Genomic DNA, 24,802 nt, shown 5'->3' with positions numbered 1-24,802 from the left:
CACGTGTGAAAGTTTCGGAAAAACCTTGGTTAAAGGACTCTGTTCCAAACTGGATTAGCAGCTTCATTTTTGCTCCAGCTCCTCTGCTTACTGAAAAATTGTGTTCAGCTAAGCCAGTTAGCTCCACAAAGGCTTCACTCACTCAAGTACCTGCGCCTCATCAGATTCCGAGCCAGCTAGCACCGACGAGCCTGCCTGCTTCTCGGTCTGCTAGAATCCTGGCTACAGGGTCTCTGTTTTTGACCCCGCTTGCTCCTTTGCCCACTTCGCCCAGTCCTGTCTCTCTACCTGGAGGAGAGCCAGAAATTCATATGACTTTGCTTCAATATTTTGCCATGTCTGTTAAAAAGACTGAGGAGGCCAAAGCTGCCAGCCTTCAAGCTGAAAGACAACAGTCCAGTTCACCTACTAGCAGCTCCCCTGAAAGCTTTACTATCGGCTCTACGGCAACCCACTCTGCGGGCACCCTCAACTGCAAGCAATCCTTTGAGGGAACTCGCCTAGCCATATTCCCTGGGAACCGTGGAGGCCGGAGACGGGGTAGAAGACAACATGGTTCCCGACGCCATGCCCTGCTTCACCCTCTCTTCAGCTCAGAGTCCTCGCTGTCCAGCGGCCTCGAGCCCGTGCTGTCCAGCAACCCAGAGCCTGAGCTGACCTGTCTTCCTGAGCCTGAGCTGACCTGTGTGCCTGAGCTGACCTGTGTGCCTGAGCTGACCTGTGTGCCTGAGCTGACCTGTGTGCCTGAGCCTGAGCTGACCTGTGTGCCTGAGCCTGAGCTGACCTGTGTACCTGAGCTGACCTGTGTACCTGAGCCTGAGCTGACCTGTGTGCCTGAGCTGACCTGTGTTTCTGTTCCCGAGCTGACGTGCAGCTCTCCTGACCCTGGGTTGACGTGCAGCTCTCCTGATTCCGGGTGGACGTGCAGCTCTCCTGACTCCGGGCTGGTGTGCAGCTCTCCTGACCCTGGGTTGACGTGCAGCTCTCCTGATTCCGGGTGGACGTGCAGCTCTCCTGACTCCGGGCTGACGTGCAGCTCTCCTGAATTCAAGCTAGCTAGCAACCTCCCTGAGCCCCGGCTAGCTAGTAACCTTCCTAAATCCAGGCTAGCTAGCAAACCCCCTGAATCCAGGCTAACTAGCAACTTTCTTGAGTCCCGGCTAGCTAGTAGCCTTCCTGAGCCCAGGCTAGCTAGCAGGCCCCCTAAATTCAGGCTAGCTAGCAACCCCCCTGAAACAAGGCTAGCTAGCAGCCTCTCTGAGCCCCGGCTAGCTAGTAGCCTTCCTGAGCCCAGGCTAGTTGGCAGCTCTTCTGAATCCAGGCTAGCTAGCAGCCTTCTTGAGCCCCGGCTGGCTAGCAGCCCCCTTAAGCCCAAGCTAGCTAGCAGCCCTCCTGAGTCCAGGCTAGTTAGCACTCTCCCAGATCCCAGGCTTGCTAGCAGCCTTCCTAGTGTTCCCGAGCTTCCTAGTGTTCCCGAGTTTCCTAGAGTTCCCGAGTTTCCTAATGTTTCCGAGTTTCCTAGTGTCCCCAAGCTGCCCAGTTTCCCAGCACTGCGCAGCCTTCCAGAACCGCCGCTGACGTGCAGCCTTCCAGAACCTCCGCTGACGTGCAGCCGCCCAGAACCGCCGCTGACGTGCAGTCTTCAAGAGTCGTCGATGACCGCTCTTCAAGAATCTACGATGACCGCTCTGCTAGAGTCTTCCAGTCGTCTAGAGTCTTTGATGACCGCTCTGCTAGAGTCTTCCAGTCGTCCAGAGTCTCCGATGACCGCTCTGCTAGAGTCTTCCAGTCGTCCAGAGTCTCCGATGACCGCTCTGCTAGAGTCTTCCAGTCGTCCAGACTCTTCGATGACCGCTCTGCTAGAGTCTTCCAGTCGTCCAGAGTCTTCGATGACCACTCTCCCAGAGTCTACGTCGACAGCTCTTCCAGAGTCCATGTCGACAGCTCTCCCAGAGTCCACGTCTACGGGCAAGCCAGAGGCCTTGCCGGTCTCCGGCGTCCAAGAGACTGCCCCTGAGACTTTGTTGGTCTCTGGAGTCCCAGAGACCTCCCTAGTGACTTTGCCTTTGTTCTGCCCCCATGAGACTTTGCCTGTGGCGGTCAGGCCGACTCCTGCCCCTCGTGTCCTCTCGGCGGTCAGGCCGACTCCTGCCCCTCGTGTCCTCTCGGCGGTCAGGCCGACTCCTGCCCCTCGTGTCCTCTCGGCGGTCAGGCCGACTCCTGCCCCTCGTGTCCTCTCGGCGGGCAGGCCGACTCCTGCTCCCCGTGTGTTGTCGGCGGTTTGGCCGACTCCTGCTCCCCGTGTGTTGTCGGTGGTCCGGCCGACTAATGCGCCAGTTACCCTGTCGGCGGAGTTGCCGACTCCTGACCCTGTTGTCTTGTTGTCTGTTACTGATCCTGTTACCTTGTTGGCAGACGCTGACCCGTCGCCTGTCTCCAGCCCAGCTGACCCGTCGCCTGTCTCCAGCCCAGCTGACCCGTCGCCTGTCTCCAGCCCAGCTGCCCCTTCATCTGCTGAGCCTGTCTGGCCACCAGAGGGGATTCGCCTTCGCCGCCGGTCTTCAGAAGGAATTTGCCCTCGCAGACGGCCTCCAGAAGGATTCTGCTTTCGCTGTTGCCCTCCAGAGGGGTTTCGCCTTCGTCGCCGGTCTTCAGAAGGGATTCGCCCCCGCAGACGGCCTCCTGAGGGGTTTCGCCTTCGCCGCCGGCCTCCAGAAGGATTCTGCTTTCGCTGTCGCCCTCCAGAGGGGTTTTGCCTTCGTCGCCGTCCTTCAGAGAGGCTTCGCCTTCGCCGCCAGTCATCTCGGTGCCCTCGACATCCTGTACGGCCACCAGAGAGATTCTGCCTTCGTCGCCGGTGGCCAGAAGGGTTCTGCCTTCGTCGCAGGCCGCCTGAAGGTTTCTGCCTTCGATTCTGCTCCCAGTCCCCTGTTGCCGAGGCCTCTCTGCTCCTTGTTGCCGAGGCCTCTCTGCTCCTTGTTGCCGAGGCCTCTCTGCCCCCTGTTGCCAGTGACTCTCTGCTCCTTGTTGCCGAGGCCTCTCTGCTCCTTGTTGCCGAGGCCTCTCTGCTCCTTGTTGCCGAGGCCTCTCTGTTCCCTGTTGCCGAGGCCTCTCTGTCCCTGTCCCGGGGCCTTCCTGTTCCCTGTCCCGAGTGGTCTCTCCATTTCCTGGCCCCACTAGACTTGTTTGCTGACCTGTTTGGCCCTCCTCCGGTCCCCCTCCGCCCTCCCTGGGTTGTCTTTTTGTTCTGGGGGGGGGGGGGGGTACTGTCAGGGTTTTGGTATTTTGTGGTGTGTATTATTTTTGTAGTCTGTTTCTGTTCTGTATTGTGCTTGTTTCCTGTTTTATTTTGTAGTCTGTCTTGTCTCCCTTGTCTTGTCTAGCTTTCTTCCTGTCTTTGTTTGTTTCCCGCCTTTTTTGATTTGTTCCACCTGTTGTGTCACCTGCCTCTCGTTACCTTGTGTATTTAGCCTCTCTGTTTTCCCTTGTCCCTTGTCGGATCGTCTCGTCTTGTTTGCTGTGCGTTCTGTTTTGTTTCTGCATTCCCTGTCGTGGATTTCCTTTATGTATTGGATTATTGCTCCAAGTAAGTTTTGCTTTTCTTTGAATAAAGCTCTTTAAACTGCATTTGGGTCCCAACCTTGCCTGCCTTCGCACCAGCCGTGACACTGCTTCTCTTTGTTGAATGTGATAGTGAATATATTTGGGTTTTGGACTGTTGGTCGCTCAAAACAAGTCACATTAATAAGTCAACTTGGAAATAGGGCATTTTCTGACACATTAAGAACCAATAGATTAAAAGGTGAATCAATAATGACAACCGTTACTTTACATTAAAGCCGTTGCGTCCATGAATATGATAAATAACTGACTTTCAAGTAACTCTAAATGAATAAACACGCAGGCATTTCTGTGGATATCAGCAATTTTTGGGCGCGCTCATCAAATTTGTCACAGCTAAAAAAAAAAGGAAAAATAATAACTAACTTTCTCACAATGTGGTACCCTCGCTTCCCATTCAGAGCATCCATCACCAATCCACTGACATTAGGACATCATGCGCACGTATAGACTCCATGTGGCCCTACCTCTGCCCGGCATCACTACCAAAGGGGTCCGACCTCCAAGTGCCCACGGACGGATTGACCCAGGTTGGGATGATGAGCCTCGGATCCATCGTGCGGGACACGTGTGCGTCGTGCAGTCTTAATTCTTACAGTATTTAACTTATCGACCAACACGCCTCCCAGCCCAGCAGCTCTAAAACAACACACTAACTGTGTTTGTCGGAAGATGAATTCTTTTTGGGCAAAAAAAATCCAAATTCGCCAATAACAACAAAAAGCTATAAAGCATACAATAAAAATTATTTATTTATTTATATTTTTATTATTTATAGGCTATGTGTTCGATTAGTGATTTATTGTGAGGACTGAAGTGCTTATTTGAATTGAATATTTGTATATGTATACAATCTCTCTCTTTCTGTCTCTCTTGCGCGGGCCTGTTGCCACAGCAACGTTGCTACAGTATGACAGGAATAACCCTAAGTGATGCTTTTGCAGCATGGTCCTCTCCAGGAGCACTGCAGCTCCTGACGAAGCTGTAAACATTCACTGTGACATAATGGATGAATATTCCGATGGGTCCGCTGCAGATAAACACTGATTTGTCTTTTAATTTAATTTATTTTTTTACAGATGCCATCAGGCATTTTCAATTGCAGGATGTCAGAGTTTATTATAGCGACTTAGAAGTGTTTCAAATATGTCATCTGAAGCCTTCATGACGTATAGCCTACAAAGCCCAAAGTCAAACATTGTCAATCTTTCTGTTTTTCTGTTTTGCTCTTCTGTCAAGAGAAAGCAACAAGAGGGGGGATCGCTCTGCTCTCTGCTTCGCTGATACGAAGCTTTCAGCATCATAACTGACAGACGACAGTAACAGAAAGATGCTTTTTCCTTTTTGTTTTAAGAAAATGCAGACAAAAATAAGAGAACAATGTAAGAGGCTCTGTTCTCTGTCTGTCTCCCTCGCTCTCTCTTCTGCGTCCCTCCCATCCCTCCCACCTTTTTGTCTTCTCTTAATTTGAAGAGTCTGAAGAAGTAATGAAGTAGTAATTTATTGCTTTTGTATTTTTATCTCATGCATGCCTGCCTTTGAGAAAGGAACATTTGAGTGATGGATGATATCTGGAAAGATGTGACCAGTGGCATTTGGGAGTTCACAGACGGACACAAGCCTGGACGCTGACCACTGGACATCAGTCACCTCCAACAACACTATCTACCGCTAACAGAGGACAAGTGCATTTGCAGGGAGAGAGCAGAAAAAGGATAATAACTGTCTTAATAGCAGCTGAAAAATGTAGACAGCTTTATTGAGGAGAAAACAGTGGTTGTTGCAAGGACAGCTGGGGAAAGGTCAAATTTGACTGAAAGCATTGGCAGAGCTTGTTATTTTTTATTCGTCAAATAGCTGTGTCAGATATTACAAACAGCATTGCGCTCTCAAATTTTTGTTGCTGCTGTAATCACATCTAAAATTACATTTGATTATCACTCTCCTGACGTCCATCTGGCAGAAACCAAGCTTACATACTGAATAAATATCTTGAGGGAACGCAAATATGAGCATTTAACTAACTGATTGAGATTGTTAAAAAGCTGCCCTCCTTAAAACCACTGCAATTACAGAAAAAAGGGGCACACAAGTTGTTTTTTTTTTTTAATTCTCTTTGTTTTAGACTTTAGAGACAGATTCTATCTAAATCCTTGCTGTAGTACAGTTTTGAATCGCAGGACGAAAACAAATGAAGCCGATCTCAGAAAAACAGAAAACTGCTGCTGATCTTGTCTATTGAGCTTGCATGCTGCCACAGAGTACAGAACTGAGGGTAAAAGAGGAGACAGTACGGTTTAGGAAAGGTAGATAACAAAGGGACTGATGGTGAGATCTTGTGTGAAATTCGTATTGTGAATTAGGTCACAATAACATGTTTTGAGGCAGACTTTTTCAAGTTTCTTTCACATTCTTGGGGGAATGTATCAAACACACACACACGCACACACACGCACACACACGCACACGCACACACACACACACACACACACACACACACACACACACACACACACACACACACACACACACATACACCTACCCTACTTCTCAAAAACCACAGTGATTTAGAAACTTCCTCTTTTTCAGCACCATGGACAGTACCCCAAAGTCTCTCATATTTCTAGTTTCATTCACACACCACTTACACCATATAACATTGTTAGAGAGCACTTCAAATTTTACTTGTGTATGTTGTTGTGTATGTTAAGACTGCAGGGGGTAGACAAGGTAAACACTCCATGCACAATGACTCTGATGTAACTTGAAAGCAAGTGGGTACAAACACCGAAACAACAAGTAGGTCAAGTGGGGTTGAATGCTAAATCAAGTAGACCTATTTTTAGCTGTAAAAAAATCAGCACATTGTTGTGAAAGCAACATGAACAGCTGTAATGACATCAAATAATCTGTGCCAATGGTAAAAAAAAAGGTTTTTTTGCTACTTCAAATGAAGAAAGATGAACATGACATGACATGACATGGACAAATTGACTATAAAGAGATTTGGTTGACAAATGGATTTATCAGCTAATCCTTTCAGCTTTAAAATGTTTACCGTATTGTCCATACAGTATGCGATAGTCAAACTCTGGTATGTCTCTCACAGTTTTTATACTTTTTCACTTTGAAACATCACCAAAAAATAGAATAAATAAAAAGGTGATGTTTCTATCTCTGACTGTGTCAAACATCAGTGCTCAATGTACTTTCTGTGAGTTCTCTTCACATCCACTCTGCTGCCTACCTGTCATCATTCTGGAAGCTCTGGTCCCCGAGCAGTAGGTCTCTGAAGCGAAAGCGGGGAGGCAGCGGAGGCACCTCCTCACTCTCCTGCTGCTCCATCGTAAGAGTGGAGATGTCTAAAATAACCTCGCTGCTGTTGATGTTGGTCTGGAGTGGTGCTGGAGAGGAGCTAGAGGAGGAAGAGGAGAAAAGTAAAGAAGCAGAAGGGAAATGAAGGGAGAAAAGGAGAAGAAGTGCAAAAGAGAAGGGAGCTGGAAGGGCAGGAAATGTTAAAAAGGAACAAGGAACACAGCAAGAAGTAAATGAAGTGCAGATGGTGGACTGATACAGAAATGCAGAAAAGTATGTGAAAATTGGAAAGAAAAAATATATACCATCACAAACTGATAGAAATTATTTCCGCCCAGTCGAGAAAAGTCTCTTTACCTGTCTGTTTGCCGCTTGTTCTGTAATATGAGCTGTTCATCTAAAGCACCATGCATACTAACTGCTTTACTACAATGTAGGCATACAATGCAGTTACTGTGGCTGTAAGCATACATGCATTCTAGTGAATGTTATGAACAGAGTCTTAACTCTGTTTCTTACAGTCCACAACTTTTATGGTATTAACTTTATTAAAAGAAGCATTACATTTGTTTTTTAGACTGATACGGTATTTTCTCTGACATGGAAAGAAACGTAGAAATGTTTTGTTTCTCATAATAAATCTGCTCAAGGTGACAGATATTTAGACTTGACTATTATTTAGTTGTGCCTGTTGAAAAGTAACTAATTACATTTACTCAAGTACAAGTTTGAGGTACTACTTCCATTTCATGAAACTTTTACTTGTAGCATAATGAGACTCAAGAGTAGATTAGCAGATTTGTGGTTTACTCTCGAGAAGAAGTCTTGGGTAACATTTCAACTTAGTTTTATAGTGTCCAATAAACATCTTTAAAAATAGGCATTTAGGTCACATTTTTTTGTCTTACACAGCCCTGCATGCAGCCTTGCACGCAAAGGTTATCTTACCAGGTCAATTTGGCCTGGCCTTGCGTGATATGATTACTATTCCCCAAATTTTTTTATGTTCTAAGTTCCCTGGAGACAGCTATTGTTTGGCTGAGGTCAGCTGAGGGCATCTGAGACAAGCATATTGTACGTGACTTTTAGTCAGTTAAACCGCAAGGCCTGTCTGAGACTATTCAAACACACTCTATACTCCACTTCATTTGAGGGGGAATGTTATACATTTTACTTCATTGTATATATATATATATATATATATATATATATATATATACCCTACAGCTATAGTTCATTTTCAGATTAAAAACATATTAGATTATAGAATACAATGCACTGTTAAAGATTAAACCAGTGGTTCAATCCAGTTCAAGAGGAGAAGGACATAGGTGTTTGTGGTGGATGGTTCACTTGAATTCCACTCACATATTTCTGAAAAAGTTTAAAAAGCAACATCTATGATTGCAATAATAAAAAGAACTTTTCCAAATTTATGCAAGGACATATTTTTACCACTGTACAAATCCCTGGTAAGATCCCATCTTGAATATGGTAGCTCAGTCTAGCTCAATTTTTTCACACTCCGTGCGGTAAAATCATGGAACAAGCTTCCAGAAGAATTTCTTTTAAGAATAGGTTGGATGCATTTTGCCTGTCAAAAGGTGTAATGTATAATTATAAATCTTGTCAGTAATTTATGTAACTTACTTATGAATTGTTAGAAAATTTCAATTATGAAATGAATGTGTTTTATGAAAATAAGATGTTAAAATGTGAACATATATAATTTGTTTTGTGTTGCTGGAGTCTGGAATAGAGGATTTTATATCCTGTACCAGAAATGTTTTCAATAAATTTCCATAAATTTCAATTTCAAACATTTTTGACTTGTGACTCCTTACAGAAAAACAGTGTGTAGTTAGAGCTAAACTTATTTCACATAAAAAAAAACCTAAGATTAGAGAACTATCCAAAGCATTAATACTAATGTGTGACACAGACCTTCTTGCCTCATTAATCATCTGCCGATACCTCAGATTTACCTTGTAAGCCTTTGGAGGAGCACTTGACTAAAATACCTAACCGTATATAAAGTAGGTAAAACAAGCTCCAGCTCGACCAGGTGCAACAGTAAAATGCTGCTTGAGTATTAACAATCTAATAAGGTAATATGTAATAATGTATTGCTCACAGGGGACATTTCTTTTGCAGATTGAGTACTTTTACTTTTTGACTGACGTAGATTCATCTGAATATCAGATCATAACAACTGAAGGACAGAAGAGCACAATTTAATGACTGCAGATGTTGAGTCACCTCTTCCAGTTCTTATTCAATCACAGGCTGAGAGCCTGAGTTACATGCAAAGAGAAGTACAGTCGTGGGATGTTACCTTTGTGTGTAAAGGTGAACTAATGCCGGTCGCTTGAAGGAATGAGATGAATTAGAAAGCCCAGAGTTTAATGAATGGATTTATTTATACCTTAATATTTACACTCTTTTAATACCATTACATGAATGGGTATTTGAGATATTACAAGCTTCAGTTGCTGGAAGATTTTGCACCTCCTTAGGTCCTTGGTTACTCATCACAGGGAGATGTAACAGATGCATTTTGTTATTCAAATGAAGTGTAAGTGGTTCGGTGTTCATTCTTCTTGGTTGAAGACAGGTGCTGTTTTCCAGTCTCTTCCAAACAGATCACTGAAGAAGAAACTAATCTTGTACAATCTATACAAAGCCTAAAAGCCCTAAACCTCTGTTTCCTCCATCTCTCCGCCTCTCCATCAGTGCCATTCCTTAAGCTTGTCAAACATATTGCATAAAAGCTGAAGGCTATATTTGGTGAAATCCATCCATCCAACTTAACCAAACAAAACCCAATGGCTATAGGGCACCAGTCTCATAAAACGCACTGGGGCTCACAGGTCATTTATGGCATCTGAGTATACAGAACAAAGAACAACACATGTTGCGTGAGAGGTTTTACGGTTTGAGCTCATGTGTTGTTTGACAACACACCTGTTTGTCTTCTTTGGGACTTTCACTGTGCATTCTTTCAACACATGTAGTTTTTTTGTTGAAAAGTAACACAAATGTTCCAAAGAAGACACACAGATGCAGAGCCCAACACATTAAAACATTATTTAATGTGTTTATTACTAGTTCTAGCAAGGCCACCATATTTATTATTATTATTATTATTATTATTATTATTATTATTATAGATAATATCCAGGATGTAGTACCGAAAGCTGAGACAAAGAGCAAGGCAATGAACAGCTGAACACACAACAGTGGTGACAGGAATATACGGTGTATTAATGGAGCTCTGTAAAAACACTGGTACAAACTAAAATCAGCATGTTTACACACTGAACAACAACTAACTGAATACAATATTCAAATGTCATAAAACATAAAGATATTTGGCACTTTTCAGTTTTTATTCAACAAATGTGAGAAGTAGGCAATAATCAAAAGCACTAAGTAATTCATTACTAATCTCCACATATGATAGCTCAAGTCTGCCTCCTTACTTGCTCCTGTCTGTTGTTGCTTGTCTCTCTTACCGTGGCTTGTGGTTGTTCACGGTCCCATCATCGTGCACAAATGTCTGATTCACGTAACATTCACTGCACATTTTGACCGGTGATCCGGCGCTGCCCTCGGACTGAAGAGCTGCGGTGGTCGGCGTTGAGTCCCCCTTGACAAAGTCTTCTTCCTGAGTTAATTGCATCGGAGGGTGATCTGCCAAAAAAGAGTGGTCACCCGGAGAGAAAGGCGCGCTCTTAAAAAAAAACAGGTGATATCTCCCTGTGTGTTGGATGCACACCTCACCTATTCAGGTGCATCTTAGAGGTATGGAAGAGTTTTTTGTTGTCAACGCAGATAGGCTAAAGAGGCTGCGAGCAAAATGACAACTGGCCAATAAACTCGTTAAACAGACAAACTGAGAGATGCAGATTTGTCAAAAAAAAGTCAGGCTGACAGGGTGTGAGGGGGAAATATTGTGGGAGATGCAGAGGACAGGTCTGCAGCAGTGAACATAACGGTGATGACAGCTTTCCTTCCTGAAGTCGCGGTACACCTAATGACATAACTGTTGAATGATCACCCAACTCTTGATGAGAGAGAGAGAGAGAGAGAGAGAGAGAGAGAGAGAGAGAGAGAGAGAGAGAGAGAGAGAGAGAGAGATTAGCACCATCTGTTGGAGTGCTCGGGTCTCTTCTGTTCTCTGGAATGAAAATGTAAAGTTTAAACGGGACAATTATATTTAGACAAAGACTTATCAGCCTAATATTCAGAATGCAACAATATTGTAAATAAGCACAAAGATTAGGCTACCACACAGCTGAATCAACACTTAAAGGAAAAAAATATCATTACCAGCTTCAAAAGGTTATTATTTATCTCACTGCTACTCAATTAGGCTATATTGTATTTTTGTTTTATTTTGTAGGCCTACGCCCTGTTAAACATACAATCAACATAGTCGGAGTGGCGGGCAAAGTTCTCATATCCTTTATTTAAGGAAAAATACAAATACAACAATGTAAACAAATACTCCATTACAAGTTAAAGTCCTGCATTCAAAATCCTACTCAAAAGCATCAATGTATTGACAGCAAAATGTACTTAAAGTTTCAAAACTCGTGCAGAAAAATGGCCTCTGTGTGTATATTATTGGATATTACATTATTAGGTTAATAATACTAATGTTTCATAATGTAAGTAGCATTTTGCTGTTGTAGCTGGTCAATGTGGAGCTAGTTTTAACTAATTTATAATGTATATAGTTCAGTAGTTTAGTCCAGTGGTAGGGGTCAGGCCCCCCTCAAAGGATCAACAGATAAATCTGAGGGGTCATGAGATGATTTATGAAATAGGGAAGAAGAAGAAAGTTCTGCTACACAAATTTATATTTATTTCTATGACATTTCTCTAATCTTTGCTGTTTTGTGAAGTATCGATATGTTTACCTCTTTGGGCCTCAAATACTTTACTTTCCGTTTAAAAAAGGGTAGAACTGCTAACAATTCCTAGACATCTGAAACGTAAAAATCTGAATTACAAAAGTAAAGTAAGCTGTCAAATAAATGTAGTGATGTGTAGAAAGTACATTGTTTCCCTCTGAAATGCAGTGAAGTAGAAGAATAAAGTAGCATAAGATGGAAATACTCAAGCAAGTACCTCACAATTGCACTTAAGTACAGAACTTGCCTACTTCTGCATGTTTATATATCTTTCCAAAACAAAATCTCTTTTATAACAAGTCAATGCAACATATTACCTTAAGACAACCAAACATATCAGGATTCTTGAACTATAGGTAAACAAACTAATCACAGTTATGATATGTGGGTATTATGACAGACAGAAGAATGATGAGAAACACAATGGCTTGAAGATGATAGGATGATTCATCGTTTAAGTAAAATCTGAAAATCCCACATTTCCTTACAGCTAGAGCTTGCTGTCAGTGTGCTGGGCTCAGATCATCCACCTTCCAGACAGAGGAAACCCAGGAGGATTATCACGCTCTCTAACAGACAGCAGAGGAAGGTACAGAGACCAGCAGCATCATCGGGATTAACAGGCCGCTCTTGAGATAAAAGGCAATGCTTACGGTGCAAATTTTTGTGTAATACCAAAAAGGATGATTGCAGCACAGCCTGAGTTTGGTAAATCTGCATGAAGAAGAATCTCTTAACAGTTGAAAACTCCTGACAAACTGGGTTTAAAAATGTTTTGCAACATGAGGTGGCTTTCAGTGTCTATGTTGTAATTGTATCTTTCAAGAGAGGGCCACTAACACTGAACAGTCATATAAGGTGTAAGAAGGAGGGGAAGCAAAATGACTTCCACTACGCTCCCAGAAGTGCCAAAAGAAGAAATTAATATAAGATGTCAAGAGAAAAGATGGTTACACTTTACTTGAAGGTATCTACATAAGCGTGACATGACACTGTCATGAATGTGTCATAAACGTTTATAAATAAGTCATAAACGTTTATGACAAAAAGCTTATTTTAGTAAGTGTCATTCGGTTTTTGTCATGACAAGTTAGGGTTAGGGTTAGGGTTAGGGTTAGAGTTCATGTGTCATGACAGTGTCATGTGTTCATGACATTGTCATGTCACTCTTATGTCAATACCTTCAAGTAAAGTGTTACCAAAAAGATTGACTGACTGGATGTTTTCTTTGATTTTTTGATGACGCAAACTGGAGCAAGTATGAAGGAGACGTGGGGGAGGCGTTATGATTCACCGGGGTGACGGTGGTACAAGGTTGTTGAAGGGTTTTAAGTTTATGATGGATGTTTGGGATTGAGTCATTCACTGTGACTGGAGTGGGAAGTCTTTTTTTTTTTTTTTTTTTTTTTTACTGCTGGAGAAAAGTGACATCTGTGAGATTATCCCACCAGGGTGGTTGGGTTTGTCAGCAGATTAAAGGAACAATGTTGAATATGTTCAAATAGAGCCACGTAATTATATATATGTAACTTATAATAATCGTAACGCAAAACTTTCGGAAATGTGGTAATAAAAAAAGGAGAAAGCCTGAACTCTTGGCAAGAAAATGGTGATGCAATAGAAATATTCTCATTTTTGCATTCAAAATTTAAGTCAAGTAAAAGTATAAGCATCAACTTATGTTTAAAGTGTCAAGCCAAAAGTAAACATACTTATTATGCAGAATGGCCCTCTTCAGAATAATGTATATTATATTGCTGGATTAAAATTGTACATCACTTACTTTAATGTTGCAGCTGAAAAGGTGGAGCTAATTTGAATCACTTTACATACTGCTCGGTAGCTTGTGAATTTTAAAATATAATATTTGCCTCTGAATTGTGGTGGAATAGAAGTATAAAGCGGCAGTAAATGGAAATACTCCATTTAATACATTAAGCACAATATAGTATTTGTCCACATGGCTTAATTACTGATGACAGCAGCAACACAATCCAATCGGGAGTGAAATATGTTGTATATGCTGCTGCCATTTAGACAAAAATATGTTAAACTGTATGTTAATGTTACTAAATAAAAAAAAGATCCTTAAGTGATTGCTAAGTATATATTATTACCTGTGGGAATTCATAGTAAAAATGGTTGAAATGCAGTGCATTCAGAAAGTCTTCAGATCCCTTCACTCTTTTCACATTTTATGTTGTAGCCTTATGCTAAAATTATTTAAACAATCTACACACCCATATTAACAAAGCAAAAACAGGGTTTTAGAAATGTTTGCAATTGTATTAAAAAGAAGAAAAAAAACAGAAATATCAGAAGTATTTAGACCCTTTGCGATGACATTGATCATCTTTGAGATGTTTCTACACCTTGTTTGGAAGCCACCTGCGGTAAATTCAACTGATTGGACATTATGTGGAAAGGCACACACCTGTCTATATAAGGTCTCACAGCTGACGATGCGTATCAGAGCAAAAACCAAGCCATGAGGTCGAAAGACTGCTGCGTTGAAGGTTCCTAAGAGCATCATTTTTAAATTGGAGAAGTTTTTAACAACTTTTCCTAGAGCTGGCTGCCTACACAAACAATTGGTGGAGAAGAGTCACTCTGGCTGAGCTCCAGAGATCCTGTGTGGAGATGGGAGAAACTTCCACAAGGACAACCAGTGGCCAGACAGAAGCCTCTTCTCAGTAAAAAACACATGAAAGCCTGCTTGCTTGGAGTTTGCAAAAAAAAAAAAAAAAGCAACTAGAGGACTCTGAGGCTGTGAGACACAAGATTCTCTGGTCTGAAACTCAGATTGAACAGTTTGACCTCAATTCTAATGTCTGGTGGAAACCAGGCTCTGCTCATCACTGTGTAATACCATCGCAGCGGTGAAACATGGAGACCGCTTCATGCTGTGGGGGTGTTTTTCAGCAGCCTGGTCAGAGTTGAGGAAAAGCTGAACTGAGCAAAGTACAGAGATATCCTTGGTGAAAACCTGGTCCAGAGCACTCAGGACCTCCCTACTGGGCTGAAGGTTCACCTTCCAACAGGACAATGAACTTGAGCACACAGCGAAGACAACTCAAGACTGTTAATGTCCTGGAGTGGCCCAGCCAGAGCCTGGAGGGTCTGCAGAAAAACATTTTTAGCATTAGGTGGCAACATACAAAATGGACAATACTTTTCTGAAGCCCTATTTTTTAAAGATTTTTTGGGGGCATTTATTTTGACATGACAGCTTGGACATAAAAGGGGAGAGAGGGAATGACATGCAGCAAAGGGCCGCAGCTCGGAACCGAACCCACGGCCGCTGGGTCGAAGACTGAGACTCTGTATATGGGCACATGCTCTACCAGGTCATTTAAAATGTCCACATTCAGGGTTTTAATTGATCCCAGTGAGGCACTTCAGTACTGATAATTTACCTTTACTTAAGGTTTATAAGTTATATACTGTATTTACTTTTAATGGAGTATTCTCAGGGTGGTATTACCACTTTTATTTAAAGGATTGGAGTACTTCTTCCACTAAGAATCAATAATCTAAAACTGGATTTTGAGCTTTTGCCTGACATCTGATAGTGTCTGAGGGAGGCAGAGCTGAACTGCTGCCCTCTAGTGGAGATGACAAAGAACACCACTTAAATCTCCAATCAAACCCAAAGATGGCTATCTACCTACCAAATCTTCATCTTACTAACTTTTTACAGTTTATTCCATGAAGACCTCAAATAAATCACCTCACATGTTGGATTAACATCTGAAAATGATAAAGGCTACTAAGAACTATAAAAGTTTGATCATGTCATCTTAGATGATTTGCGAAATGTAACTATTCAAGTTAAACATACTAAAAGTGTGTTCATTCTCTATGGTTTGGGAGAATCGAACCTGTGGAAATACTCCCTGATCTATTAATGATTCCTGAATTGTGCTGATGAAAATGTTTTTCAATATTGTCACAAGATATAAAATTGTGACAGACATGTTGACAGTGAAACTATTTAAGTGGCATTCAAAAAAAAGATGTATGCCTTTAATCTCTTAAATCATAAACATAACGTTGATTTTATTTGGTACCAAAAAATGTAATTGCAGTTTTAAAAAAAGGTTCAAGGTCTGTTTGAAATTCCAAGTATCACATTTCTGGGTGTGTCACTGTGCTACAACCCTTGAAATATGAAAAGTAAGCAAACACATCTGTTGTCAGATTGCTTCCTCTTTAATACAAAAAAATCATTCCATTCAGTAGAGAAAATATGTTGACACAAAACATGTAAATCAAGAGCTGGTGTCTGATTTGAAAGGTAGTGTATAGTTGATGTGAATTTGTATAAGTGCCTGGATGGTACATTTTTTACATCTTATAAAACTTTAATTACACCAGTATCCATGATCTTATAATGGCGACTTTGCTTGTGCAATTATAGCACCAGGTTTGATACAGTTGTGAGTAGCTTTTCAGCACACATTCATTGTGGAAGTTTATATTGTATTTTAGTATCATGTGTTGTACTGTGGTGTCTATTTTTATTCATTAATTGCCAGTAGGTTAGTATTGTACTGACCTGAGCAAAATGTATTCCCCTTTGTGGACAATAAAGAACTTCTATCTATGCGTGTTGCAATAAGGGGTTTCCAACTGTGAAAGGGATACTTTTGCTATAATCTGCGTAATTAGGATAAATTACTCATTTATTTCTCAAAGTAGTTAAACCATCATTTACCAGTTTGCTTATTGATGCAGTTGAGATGTATACTGTGGAACATTTAGCATTTTGTCATTTTTTGGTTGAAAAACTTGGAAGTTTTCATCAACTGAGCACCATGCCCTAATTTGTTAGAACCATTTATGTATTTATCAGAGAATGCGTTTATTATGGCAGAGTATATGTTAACCCACGGTTAGATTATTGAGGCTCTTACCCATTACTTAAGAAATTAGAAACCAATAAAGTGTATCTGTGTGTTTGAATCAGTCTGCTCCTTCTGTGCTGACTGAGTTTACAGCTGTAACATAGTAGGGTCCCTCTTGGAGATAAGTCTTCAGACGGATGTAGTGCTGGCTGCCCAGTATCTCTGCTGCTGTTGACGTACCCACAAGTGACCCCACAAGTTCAAACTTAGCATCTTTGGCCTCCTTTGTCTGACCCGCTGAACGATCCAAAACGAACTCCATGAAACTGGGAGTGCTGATCATTAACTTCTGACCCCACAGCTGAGTGGCAATGGCCTGAAAAACACACACAGATATCCACTGATGAAGAGAAATATTACTGGAGCAATGTTGACGGCATTGTGCTTTTGTGTAATCATACAAAATACAACCTTTCAATATCTACTGTTCTTTTACAGGATATCAAAAGGTCAGTAACACAGGGAGGAAATGATGGTAGTTATTAACAGCTGAACACTCACAGTGAATATCCGCAGAGCCCCACAATGCAGCTCTGGGAACGGCTGAGTGCTGATGTTGCGGATCATGTCCATTGGTTGGTTAGACAAAAGGTGGAACCAGGACTCTGTCAGGGCCAAGAGGTCTTCTGTCTGCTGCTCTGGCTGCAATGAAGCATTATAGATTCATAAAATTATTGTTTCTTCTGAAAATGGCCTTTAACGACATAAAAAGTGCCTTCATATATATGTGCACACACATACCTGTAGAGTGAGAAGATCTGATATGGCGTCCAAGCTGCGCACTCTGAGCTCTGTAGCTCCAGAACTAGCAAGCTGGCTCATTCTTAACAGCACAGCCTTGAATTTTTCTCCTGAAGACACATAGACAATCAGTCACACAGACCCCAAGACATCAGCTGTAATTACAAGAATTAATAACAAATAACAAGCTAACCTGTTTTCTGAAGGACCTGCTTCCCCTCCACAGTAGATCCGAGTATTCCCAAAGTGTCCAGAGCCACACCGATCATTGCAGGGTCCGGGTCCAGAACCATCTCAAACACCTTGTTCTGGAAGGCCGGATAGGTTTCACAAACCTGCTGAGGGCTGTCCATAATGGCCAGGTTTCCAAAGAACTTCACCAAACCTATAGGAGTAATAGTCGCACTGTAAAGGACTGAATAATGCAGAACTGAATTGCTGTATTAAATAAGAGGAATGCACCACATAATCAAAACATTTCTGCATTTTCTTTGAGCAGTTTTCTAAAGAGACTCACCAGGAAGGTAGAGGGAGGAGAAAGGGTCAGTCTCTGCTCCTCTGATCATGTTGGAGATCTTGTCCATTATACCCTGCTGGGCCAAATACTGCCGGCCATGCTGACTGTGGGCTAGAGAGGTCACCATCTCAATGGCTGTGGCCCTGGAGAAAAAGACAACAGATACAAATTTACATAATGATAGAAGAGCAAAGACACTCATTAAAAAGGAAGGATTGTGAAAGCAGTCAAAATCAAAATCGCAATTCTTAATTTGCAGTAACTACATGATCATTTTCAACAACTTCTCAGTTTACATCTCTGTCTCTTATTACCTGATCAACACATCATCCCCTGTCAGTTCTCCAAGCAGCTGAGAAATTAAGCTGCTGTTGGCACAGTAACCGAAAGAAATGGGCGATACGGACGAGATTTCCACCACCAGCTGCAAGCAGCAAGAAAAGTCTTTATTAGGGAATGAATATGAGGGCTGTTTTATGTGTGTATACTGTATTAAGATGCATTCCAGACCAAATTTAATACAACTGAATCCTCATGCCCACATTATGGAAGGATATCTTGTTATGATTAGTCATCATTTCCATTGATTCCATTAAAATAAATGTACTTTAATTTATATTAAAAACAACTGTATGTCACACAAAACAAGTTGCCATTTTTGCATCATCAGCCGCAGTGAACCCGAAGTGACACACCGTTGAACGTACCTCATATATTCTGTATCTGACAATGTCACTTATGGCCATCACATCCTTTATATCTTTCAGCAGGTCGCTCTGGAACAATTTGTCTAAGCCAGGCTTGGAGTGACTCAGTTTAGACAGGGACTGGATGGCCTAAGAAAAGAAACAATTACTGCACCAACTGCAGATTCATTAAAATATCAATGCAGGATATTTCAGTGCTTCAGTAATCACCTGCTTTGCCACGGCCAACTTCTCTTCTCCGATGGAATGGATCACTGCTCCGAGAATGCCATGGTTGTTGAGGATTTCAGTGGCAGCGTCTGGGTGCTCCACCATTCTACCAATCTGACAGAGATAAATGTAGAAACTTGACAAGGTCAGAGGCTAAAAGGCAATTGTACTGTATATGTGTATATGTGTGTGTGTGTGTGTGTGCGAGTGTGTGAGAGAGCAGGCTACCTGCGTCAAGGCCAGTATCTTAACAGTTTCATTAGGATGAGTCAGACCCCCCTGCAGCTCCACTCTGTAGTTCTGGGCCAGTGACACAGGGCTTAGGGCCATTAAGATGCGTTCAAGGATGGCCACACACAGCTCAACCTGCTCCCTGTGAACACAACTCACATTAGTAACGTTATGGCGGCAACTCTCCCAATTCTTTTCTCAATTAATTACTCACGCTTACATATACAAATTGCACTAAAGCCCACAGTAATTCTATCATAGACCAAGAGGAAAACCAGTAAAATATTCAAATGTAAGGTGTAACCGCTGAATGCTGGCACATTTGCTTAAAAAATATGTAAACAATCAATTAGCAAAATTGTTATGAAAAAGTGAGAAAGGAAAACACTGAGAATCGGGACAGTGTTGACAATGACAATGTTTTATTGGTTGGCTCAACTCCAGCGCACAGAAATCATCAAATTAAACAATGACTGTGTAGTTTAAGTGCCAATTGTCAGCTCTTTCATCTCCATATTGGACGAAAAGTGTAGCAACCCGGTCACTCAGTCTTTCTGCATCTGCACTGTCAAAAATGTATTTGGGGGGGCTGTGTGTAAAATGAGCAGCGATTTATGTTGTGATATAGATATGAACACCCCACAAATACCCATAATATGAAAGTCAGTAATGTAATTTTCATTTTAAAACCAATAGCACAGGGTTCTACAACGGAAAACGTTCACTGTCCACAGCACTATATTCTTGGTAGCATTGTAGCCACTTAGCTTGGTAACAATTAGCACCGGGTAAAAATCAGCCTTATGTTTTCAAGCTAGCCATCTAACTTAACCTACCGGTATCAACTTAATGTTCAAATAACTGTTAATTAGACTTATAATACATGCTAAGAGCTGACTGACTCAGCAGTTTGATAAACAGTGTGAATTAGATGCACTGTGCTAGCTAAACCAACCTGTCATTTGAGTGTAACAGAGAGAATATCACATTAAAACGCTGTCCGCTCACTGAGTCTCTCAAAGCGCTGAGAGGTAACGACAATAAAGCAGTTTTTAAACTCTGCAGCTCTTCAATTGGATCTTCAACACCGGAGATTTCTTCCAGCAAACTCTCAATGGAAGCCGCCATGACTTCGTTTGTAAATACAATACCGTCAAACTAATCCGCCTACTTTCTTCTTCTTCTTCATAATTTATGCGGTTAAAAGTCAACTATAGGCGCATCACCGCCACCTCCTGGACTGTGTGGGAGGCTCCATTTGATTTTAGAAAGTCTTGTTTTCGGATATTCTTTCAACCTGTCCACTTCAGTCTAATAGAAATTATGGTAAATAATACAATTTCTAGACACTTTTTTTGTATTCCCCTCTTCTGCAGGAAGGCAACTTTTGCTTTAGGCTACACACAGTATGATGAAGTTTAACCAAGGCAAGATATTCTCTACAACTTTGGCTTTTTATATTCAACCTAATGTATGACCAATTTTACCAAGCAACACGTTATCTAAACCTTATAAATCCAATGTAGAGGAAACGCAAATACAAATGTAATGCAAATGCAAAATCCAGATATTGTTCTGTTCATTTATGGGAACGTAGGCTACTGTACTGTGTGTAACAGAATGCTGCATTTATTCACACAGGCAACACTTATGCTTTTTATATGAAAAAAGGTATTTCAAGTATGTCCATTAAAGGTTGCTGAAGTATTTTATTGTTTGTTGATGTTGTTTTTGGTTTCAACAGAGATGTCTTCCACTTAGGGACTGTTCATTAATTAATTAAGGAGCCACCGGAGGAGTTTTGTGGCCTCTAACCTAATAAGACATGACCCTCCCCTCATCAGTAATAATTTTCCTATGACCCTCCAAAATGATTTGAAAAAGAGGATTGACCCACCCCTTGTGTGCAAGTTTGCACTTAGCAAAGAAGTACAGAAACCATTTGATTTAGTCATGACATACACAAGTTAACCTCTGCATTCTCATCTTACACATCATACTCCTCTGTTATGGTGTGGTGGCCATTTCAGTAGATTTACTCACTAACATTGTTGTGGAAACACAATAAGCATGGAAACTAAATGCACACTTCATGCATTAGGCCTACTGCATTACTTCAAATACTAAGTTACTCCTCTAGTAAACTAGTATTCATATGAAATAAAACAATAAAACATTGAGACCATTCAGCAAAGGACGCTGGGATATAGGCTATAACCAATTCAACACTGGTTGCTATGAACTTGTCACTAGGCTTCGTCATTGTATATTTTAGCACATAGGTAAAGCTGCCGAAGCTGAACATTATATTCCAAAACATATATGTTTATTTTTAAAGCAGATTTTAAGTTACATTGTAACAATTTAACAATTCGCCCTTATGAAATCCAATCGCGGCACGGCTGTTTTGGAACTCAATAGACAGACGCTTAAATTCAACTAAAATGTAACAGTGAACAATCAGTGTTGGACCTACAGTCTGTTGAGATGCCTCTCCAAACTCACCATAAAACGTTAAGACACATTGAGAAAAAAAGATCCCTATTTTGCCGTAATCCAATGACACAAGAAAAAAGTAATCCACAGAGATAAGTAGATCCACAAAAAGGTAAATGATACGGTGTATCCAGCAAGGCCTATACGAGCGTCACATTCACCAGCCAGCTCCAAACAGGTGAACGAGGCCTCTCCACTTCGCCGTTTAAACAAAGTGGAATAAACGTATAAAAGTCCAAATCTATACAAAACCCGCAATCAATTAGTAAGCTGACATCGTATTTATATACATGGCATTTAGGAAACCTTTATTGCAAGGTTGGCACGGCAAGATGTCCAGACTAGTGCAACAGTAATTTTCGTTTTTTGCGTCCTGCTGCTCCCATCGTCAGCCAGGTAATATTTTTTTTACTAAAGCAGTATATGAAATCAGATGTATTACCTATCACCATTTAGTTGTTTTGTGTTATTTAAGATATTTATAAAATATCTGGTCATGCCAGATGTAATTATTCCACTCATTTTTGAAACAATGCAATTACCTGTTTGAGCCACCAGGGGGGCAGTGCTCATTCCTGCCCCCCCAGCAAACTCCGCGTATGCAGAACCATCTGCTAGGGGGCCGAGACTGAGAGCTACATGGATAAATATGCACCAAACAAGCCACTTTGAAATTTTGCTCTTTTCATGAATAAAAAAGTTGAGTGACCCCCCCCACCCGACTAAAAAATTTTGGATGACCCTCCCCTCAGCATAAAATAAAAAGACATGACCCTCCCCTATTTTCCTCCGGTGGTCCATTCCATAAATACCGAATGGTCCCTTAACATTTTCTGCAGTGAGTTATAAACCTTTGCAAGCTCTCAGAAGCTGAAGCATTAATACTATCCACACAATTTTGCTTATGTATGTGTATGTTTGATGTAGCCTTTGCATGTGCAGCTTTTGACACTGGCTGGGTGTTTTCACATTCATCTGCTGATAGGGGGACATTTTCTTTTTTCTCTCCTTAAAACAGACACACGTAACACATGTACGTATGCACTTAAAACATGTCTGGAGGGGATCCTTAATGTTCTTGTGGTATGAGATTAAAGCTTCCTTCTCTGTATCATTAATGTTGTATGCATGATGCAGGACACACTGCTCTTGATGAAGCATGTGACTGGATTGGGGTGCAAGGTTACATGCTGCTAGAGTTTCATGAAAGTGGAAACCCTCTCTGTCAGCTAGTATTGTTGAACTGACTGCAGCAGAAGGTCCTCTGGTCACAGACAGCCAATACACAGAGAAAAAACAAGGCTGTTAAGGCAGGTGTCATGCAGGTACAGTGTTCATTATTTGCAGCTTATGAATTATAATGTAAGTTTGATTGGCTACATTTATGATGATTCATACTCTTTCTTTTACTGTCTCATGCTCCAGTGCTCTCCGTGCAAGCTGCGTACCCACCAGTGGTGTTTCCTCCTCTTCAACGTCCTCCTCTTCCATGCCCTGTTGTTTGGGGCAGACTTTGTCGAGGAGTACCTCCTGCAGCCCACACCTGGGGTCTACACTGATGGCTTGGTTGTTGATGTAAGAGAGAAAGCAAGGAAACTAGACCTGAGCAACGTCAGGGAGAATGTGTCCCTGGCCTACCCCATCACAAATCCTGATGCCTGCAGAAACTCTGACCTCTTCCTCCTTACTCTCGTCTTCAGCTCCACAGCTAATATCACCCAAAGAGATGCAGTCAGGAGGACATGGGCTAACCAAACGCTCATCCAAGGCTTCCCAATGCGGATACTGTTCTTCTTAGGATCAACAGAGACTTCCGCTGCACAAAAGGCCCTCATGATAGAGTCTGACCTCCATGGGGACATGGTCCAGGTTCATGCTGTGTCTGACTCGTCCCTCCGTGGCCCAACAGAAAGGACAGTGCTGGCACTGCGCTGGGTGATTGCCTTCTGTCCCGTGGCACGCTTTGTTCTGCTGACTAAGGACTCTGTGTTTATCAACCTTCCTGCAATCGGAGGCTACCTACTCGGGCTGCACAGGCACTCTGAGGACCTTTATTTAGGTAGGGTGATCCAGAGAGACTCCCCTGACAGGGACCCCAACAGTCCTGGTTTCCTACCCCCAGCGCTCTACCCTGACAAGTACCTGCCTGAATACTGTGAAGGGACAGCTTATGTTATATCCCAGGATGTGGTCCGAAAAGTGTATGTTGCCTCTGCAGAAGTTCGTGCACCTGTGCCAGCTGATGTTTTTGTGGGCCTTTGTGCTCAGAAGGCTGGTGTGGTACCAACCCACAGTAGCAGGTTCTCAGGAGAGAAACATATCCGCTACAACGCCTGCTGTTACCGCTATCAATTCAGCTCAGCTGGAATGGAAAGCCATGAACTAGATATAGTGTGGGCAGACCTGGGACAGAAGGGTGAACAATGCTCCCTGTTAAAGACCTACTATGGCCTGGTGACCTGCAAAGCCCTGACGTACCTGGATAAACTGTCCTTCTAGCAACTCCAAGGGCCAAGCTGAATCGCACGGTAATTTAGAGTATGTGTGATTAGTTAATGCCTGTGCTTGGGGAAAGGGAGACTGACAGGAAGTGGGGGTTAAAAGAAAACAGTGTGTTGTCCTTGTGTAGCCTACCTGTGTGCCAGTGTTTGCATTTTTCCTGTCAGTATTGTTGATAGATAAATATGTGTTAAATTCTTCATACGATGGCTAAGATCGCTAAAATGAGTAAATGATCAACCAGGAACACTGTAATATATTCCATATTGCCAGATTTATGTTGTGCAGTGCAAATTGTACAATAGAGGAATAATTAGTTATTTTTCTTTCTTTCTTTAAGTGAATTTTGCATCATCATTGTCTCAGTAAATGTCGTGTTTATTTCCATGTTATTTGTCATGCCTGTGTTTTCCTACTTTGACCTCAGAGGACTAAAGGTGTTGTATTGCCCTTTTTACTCATGCAGTAACAAGCAGGTGAGTCAGGGAGATGTCAATGAAGCACAGTCTGCACTTGCCCACAGTCCTGAGACGAGGTCTAATCAGGCAGAATCATTGAGAACAACTGTGTGGGTGGACATGTGTTGTGGAGACTCTGACAACAATATGTATGTACAAAACAAATTCTGGCATCTGCATC

At 42.0% G+C, this 24,802-nt stretch overlaps 3 protein-coding genes across 4 annotated transcripts in view; 1 reads left to right on the top strand and 2 right to left on the bottom strand.

The window, feature by feature from the left end:
- kcnt1 (potassium channel, subfamily T, member 1) overlaps positions 1-10,962 on the bottom strand; it is a 34,202-nt gene extending 23,240 nt beyond the window's left edge. Inside the window, exons 1-2 of one of the 2 annotated variants that reach the window (XM_031317868.2) lie at positions 10,452-10,962; positions 6,869-7,036 (exon numbers count right to left, since the gene is read on the bottom strand). In XM_031317868.2, the coding sequence (XP_031173728.1) occupies positions 6,869-7,036; positions 10,452-10,618 (335 nt within the window). In that variant the 5' untranslated portion in view covers positions 10,619-10,962. Of the gene's footprint in view, positions 1-4,088; positions 4,324-6,868; positions 7,037-10,451 lie in introns of those variants that run through there. The other variant, XM_031317866.2, reaches the window with a different exon arrangement.
- Positions 10,963-15,093: 4,131 nt separating this feature from the next.
- LOC116062986 (putative UDP-GlcNAc:betaGal beta-1,3-N-acetylglucosaminyltransferase LOC100288842) lies at positions 15,094-24,444 on the top strand. Its single transcript, XM_031317807.2, has 3 exons — positions 15,094-15,202; positions 22,802-22,989; positions 23,090-24,444. Exons 2-3 carry the CDS (start codon positions 22,984-22,986, stop codon positions 24,161-24,163), a joined length of 1,080 nt encoding a protein of 359 aa, XP_031173667.1. The 5' UTR covers positions 15,094-15,202; positions 22,802-22,983; the 3' UTR covers positions 24,164-24,444.
- Positions 15,888-20,296, bottom strand: psmd5 (proteasome 26S subunit, non-ATPase 5). Its single transcript, XM_031317805.2, has 10 exons — positions 20,124-20,296; positions 19,166-19,310; positions 18,938-19,051; positions 18,728-18,856; positions 18,335-18,444; positions 18,021-18,163; positions 17,697-17,888; positions 17,504-17,613; positions 17,264-17,404; positions 15,888-17,078 (listed from the first exon to the last, which is right to left on the bottom strand). Exons 1-10 carry the CDS (start codon positions 20,294-20,296, stop codon positions 16,821-16,823), a joined length of 1,515 nt encoding a protein of 504 aa, XP_031173665.1. The 3' UTR covers positions 15,888-16,820.
- Positions 24,445-24,802: the final 358 nt, after the last annotated feature.

This window comes from Sander lucioperca, chromosome 14, assembly GCF_008315115.2.
Source record: "Sander lucioperca isolate FBNREF2018 chromosome 14, SLUC_FBN_1.2, whole genome shotgun sequence".
NCBI classification, from domain to species: Eukaryota; Metazoa; Chordata; class Actinopteri; order Perciformes; family Percidae; genus Sander; species Sander lucioperca.
This window is presented reverse-complemented; position numbering and strand designations above follow the sequence as displayed.

Coding starts and splice junctions, on each gene's coding strand:
- psmd5 (XM_031317805.2), bottom strand. CDS start 20,296: ATGGCGGCTTCCATTGAGAGTTTGCTGGAAGAAATCTCCGGTGTTGAA. Junction 18,164..18,334: donor GGGGATGATGTGTTGATCAG/GTAATAAGAGAC, acceptor CTTTTTCTCCAG/GGCCACAGCCATTGAGATGG. Junction 17,889..18,020: donor CTCCTCCCTCTACCTTCCTG/GTGAGTCTCTTT, acceptor TTACTCCTATAG/GTTTGGTGAAGTTCTTTGGA.